Here is a 2,931-nt window from a genome sequence, read left to right as displayed (position 1 = left end):
CCCCCCCCCCCCCCCCCTTGTCAGTATTTCCTACCTTAAAGAGTCTTATTTATTGATCAGTATTTAAGTTACTAGTCTTGGTGTATGCAGTAAGGGGAGCGGGCCCCAGTCCTCCCTTCCTCCCTTCTCCCTTCCTCCCTTCCCCAGTCCTCCCTTCCTCCCTTCCCCAGTCCTCCCTTCCCCAGTCCTCCCTTCCTCCCTTCCCCAGTCCTCTCTTCCTCCCTTCCCCAGTCCTCTCTTCCTCCCTTCCCCAGTCCTCCCTTCCTCCCTTCCCCAGTCCTCTCTTCCTCCCTTCCCCAGTCCTCCCTTCCTCAGTCCTCCCTTCCTCCCTTCTCCAGTCCTCCCTTCCCCAGTCCTCCCTTCCTCCCTTCTCCAGTCCTCCCTTCCTCCCTTCCTCCCTTCTCCAGTCCTCCCTTCCTCCCTTCCTCCCTTCTCCAGTCCTCCCTTCCTCAGTCCTCCCTTCCTCCCTTCCCCAGTCATCCCTTCCCCAGTCATCCCTTCCCCAGTCATCCCTTCCTCCCTTCCCCAGTCATCCCCAGTCATCCCTTCCCCAGTCATCCCTTCCTCCTTTCCCCAGTCATCCCTTTCCCAGTCATCCCTTCCTCCTCCCTTCCTCCCTTCCTCCCTTTCCCAGTCATCCCTTCCTCCCTTCCCCAGTCATCCCTTCCTCCCTTCCCCAGTCATCCCTTCTCCCTTCCCCAGTCATCCCTTCCTAGCCAGCCCCAGTCCTCCCTTCCCCAGTCCTCCCTTCGCCAGTCCTCCCTTCCCCAGTCCTCCCTTCCCCAGTCCTCCCTTCCCCAGTCCTCCCTTCCTAGCCAGCCCCAGTCCTCCCTTCCCCAGTCCTCCCTTCCTCCTTTCCCCAGTCCTCCCTTCCCCAGTCCTCCCTTCCCCAGTCCTCCCTTCCTAGCCATCCCCAGCCCTCTCACTTGCTGAATCCAGCTCTGGTGCGGTGTGCTGCCAAACTGAGTTACTTCTCAGATTTCATCTTGATGGATATAAATAGATACTCAAACTTCTAGGCCGAGTTTGTACAATCTGTAAGTTTGCAAGTATGATGTGATTTTTTTAAAAACATGGGAAACTTGAAGGAAATGGCATCAGATGGTGAAAATCTACAGATCTGACACCAGTGTCGATTTTTGGCCAATATCTTCATGAAAAGCGAATGTCATTGTAAGCCTTGACCATAACATGAAACTGCAGTTTGGTGGTGTACCGTGTTGAAAGGTGCATCTTTGACAAAGTTTCGGAAGGGTGCAAAAATCGAGAATTCTCAAAATGTGTACTTCGGTGGATTGCTTGTGACAGTGACGTTATGTCATGATTTACAGGGTGGTGCACTCTGAAGTAGTTCTGGTTCACCACGGAGCCAGGATCAGTTATTTGAGATTAGCCTTGATTTCTCCTTTTGTCTCTCCCTCCATCCCATCCACTACCCTTTCCATTCCACCTTCTGTCCTCTTCTCCACTCCCACTTCCCCCCTCCCCCGCCTTCCCCATATCCACCCCACCCTCATTGCTCTTTCCCTGTCCCTGTGAAATTGACTTGTTGTATTGTTGTAAGAAAACATTCTTTAATTGCCATTTTCTCTCTCTTCCTCTCCCCCTTTCTCTCCATGTCTCCGTCCCCGTCTCTTCCCCCTCCCCTCCCCTTTACTCATCCCCCTCTCTTTCCCCTCCCCCTTCTTCCTCTTCCACCCCGTCTCTTCCCCCTCCCCTCCCCTTTACTCATCCCCCTCTCTTTCCCCTCCCCCTTCCCTTCTCCCTCTACTTCCTCTCCTCCCTCCCTCTCCCCTCTTTCACATATTTTCAGTGGTACCAAATGATGACATTAACAATGATGATGATGATGACGATGGTGAGCAGACGAACCGGTTGCCACTGGCAGAGGGAGACCGGCTGGCGTCCAACAAGTGGGTCTACTCTCGCTACCCCGTGGAGCTGGGGATATCCACCTCGTACATGCATTGGTTCATGCTTCGGTTCGGCTACTCGCTCAACTTCACATTTGAGGTCATTGACCTACCAGGTAAGCTTGGGTCCTGTCTCCCCCCCCCCTTCCCTTTTTCTCTCCCTCTTACTCCTACTCCCCCCCCCCCACTCCTCCTCCTTTTCCCCTTCCTCTCCTTTCCCCCTCCATGCCACCCTCCCACGCACACATTCCCCCTCTATCCCCCTCTCTCCTTCTCCCACTTCCCTTTCAACAAACTCACCATTCAACTTACAATCATAAACTTACAATCATCAACTAACAATTATCAACTAACAACCATCAACTTACAATCATTAACTGACAATCATCAACTATTAACTAACACTCATCAACTTACAATCATTAACTAACAATCATTAACTAACAATCATCAACTATTAACTAACAATCATCAACCATTAACTAACAATCAACAACTTACAATCATTAACTAACCATCATTAACTTGATATCATCAAGCCACAATCATTAACTTAACTGATTCAGCCCGCGGATAATTTTGACGCCAGTTGCAAATAATTTGTGAATGCTTCGTGCCCTCATGGGTGGTCCCACAAAAAGTTGACAAAGAAATATCTAAACTTGATCAAACCATATATGTGTGGCATATTATATAAACTCTTCAATGACACCAGAAAAGAGGGTTGAAATGTAAGTGGTAAGGAAAAAAAGAAGAGAGGAAAGTGATGTGAAGAAAGGGAGCAATAGATAAGAGCTGCTCTGAGTGGCTCTGCGCCAAAACACAGGAGACAGTCAGCGGCTGTGAGTGGGGTTGTGGGCTGAATCGGTTAACCTCATGAATTTACAATCATCCACCCACAGTCATGAACTTACAATCACCAACCCACAATCATCACCCCACAATCATCAACTTATTAGCATCAACTTACAGCCACGACTTGACAATCATCAACCTCACAATCACCAGCCCACAATCA

At 50.1% G+C, this 2,931-nt stretch overlaps 1 protein-coding gene across 1 annotated transcript in view; it reads left to right on the top strand.

The window, feature by feature from the left end:
- The window catches only part of LOC101847810, a 6,874-nt gene extending 4,115 nt beyond the window's left edge, over window positions 1-2,759 (top strand). Inside the window, exons 4-5 of the mRNA XM_005094976.1 lie at window positions 1,814-2,029; window positions 2,740-2,759. Of these exons, the coding sequence (XP_005095033.1) occupies window positions 1,814-2,029; window positions 2,740-2,759 (236 nt within the window). The remainder of the gene's footprint in view (window positions 1-1,813; window positions 2,030-2,739) is intronic.
- Window positions 2,760-2,931: the final 172 nt, after the last annotated feature.

The sequence above is a fragment of the Aplysia californica genome, unplaced genomic scaffold (genome assembly GCF_000002075.1).
Source record: "Aplysia californica isolate F4 #8 unplaced genomic scaffold, AplCal3.0 scaffold00092, whole genome shotgun sequence".
NCBI classification, from domain to species: Eukaryota; Metazoa; Mollusca; class Gastropoda; order Aplysiida; family Aplysiidae; genus Aplysia; species Aplysia californica.
This window is presented reverse-complemented; position numbering and strand designations above follow the sequence as displayed.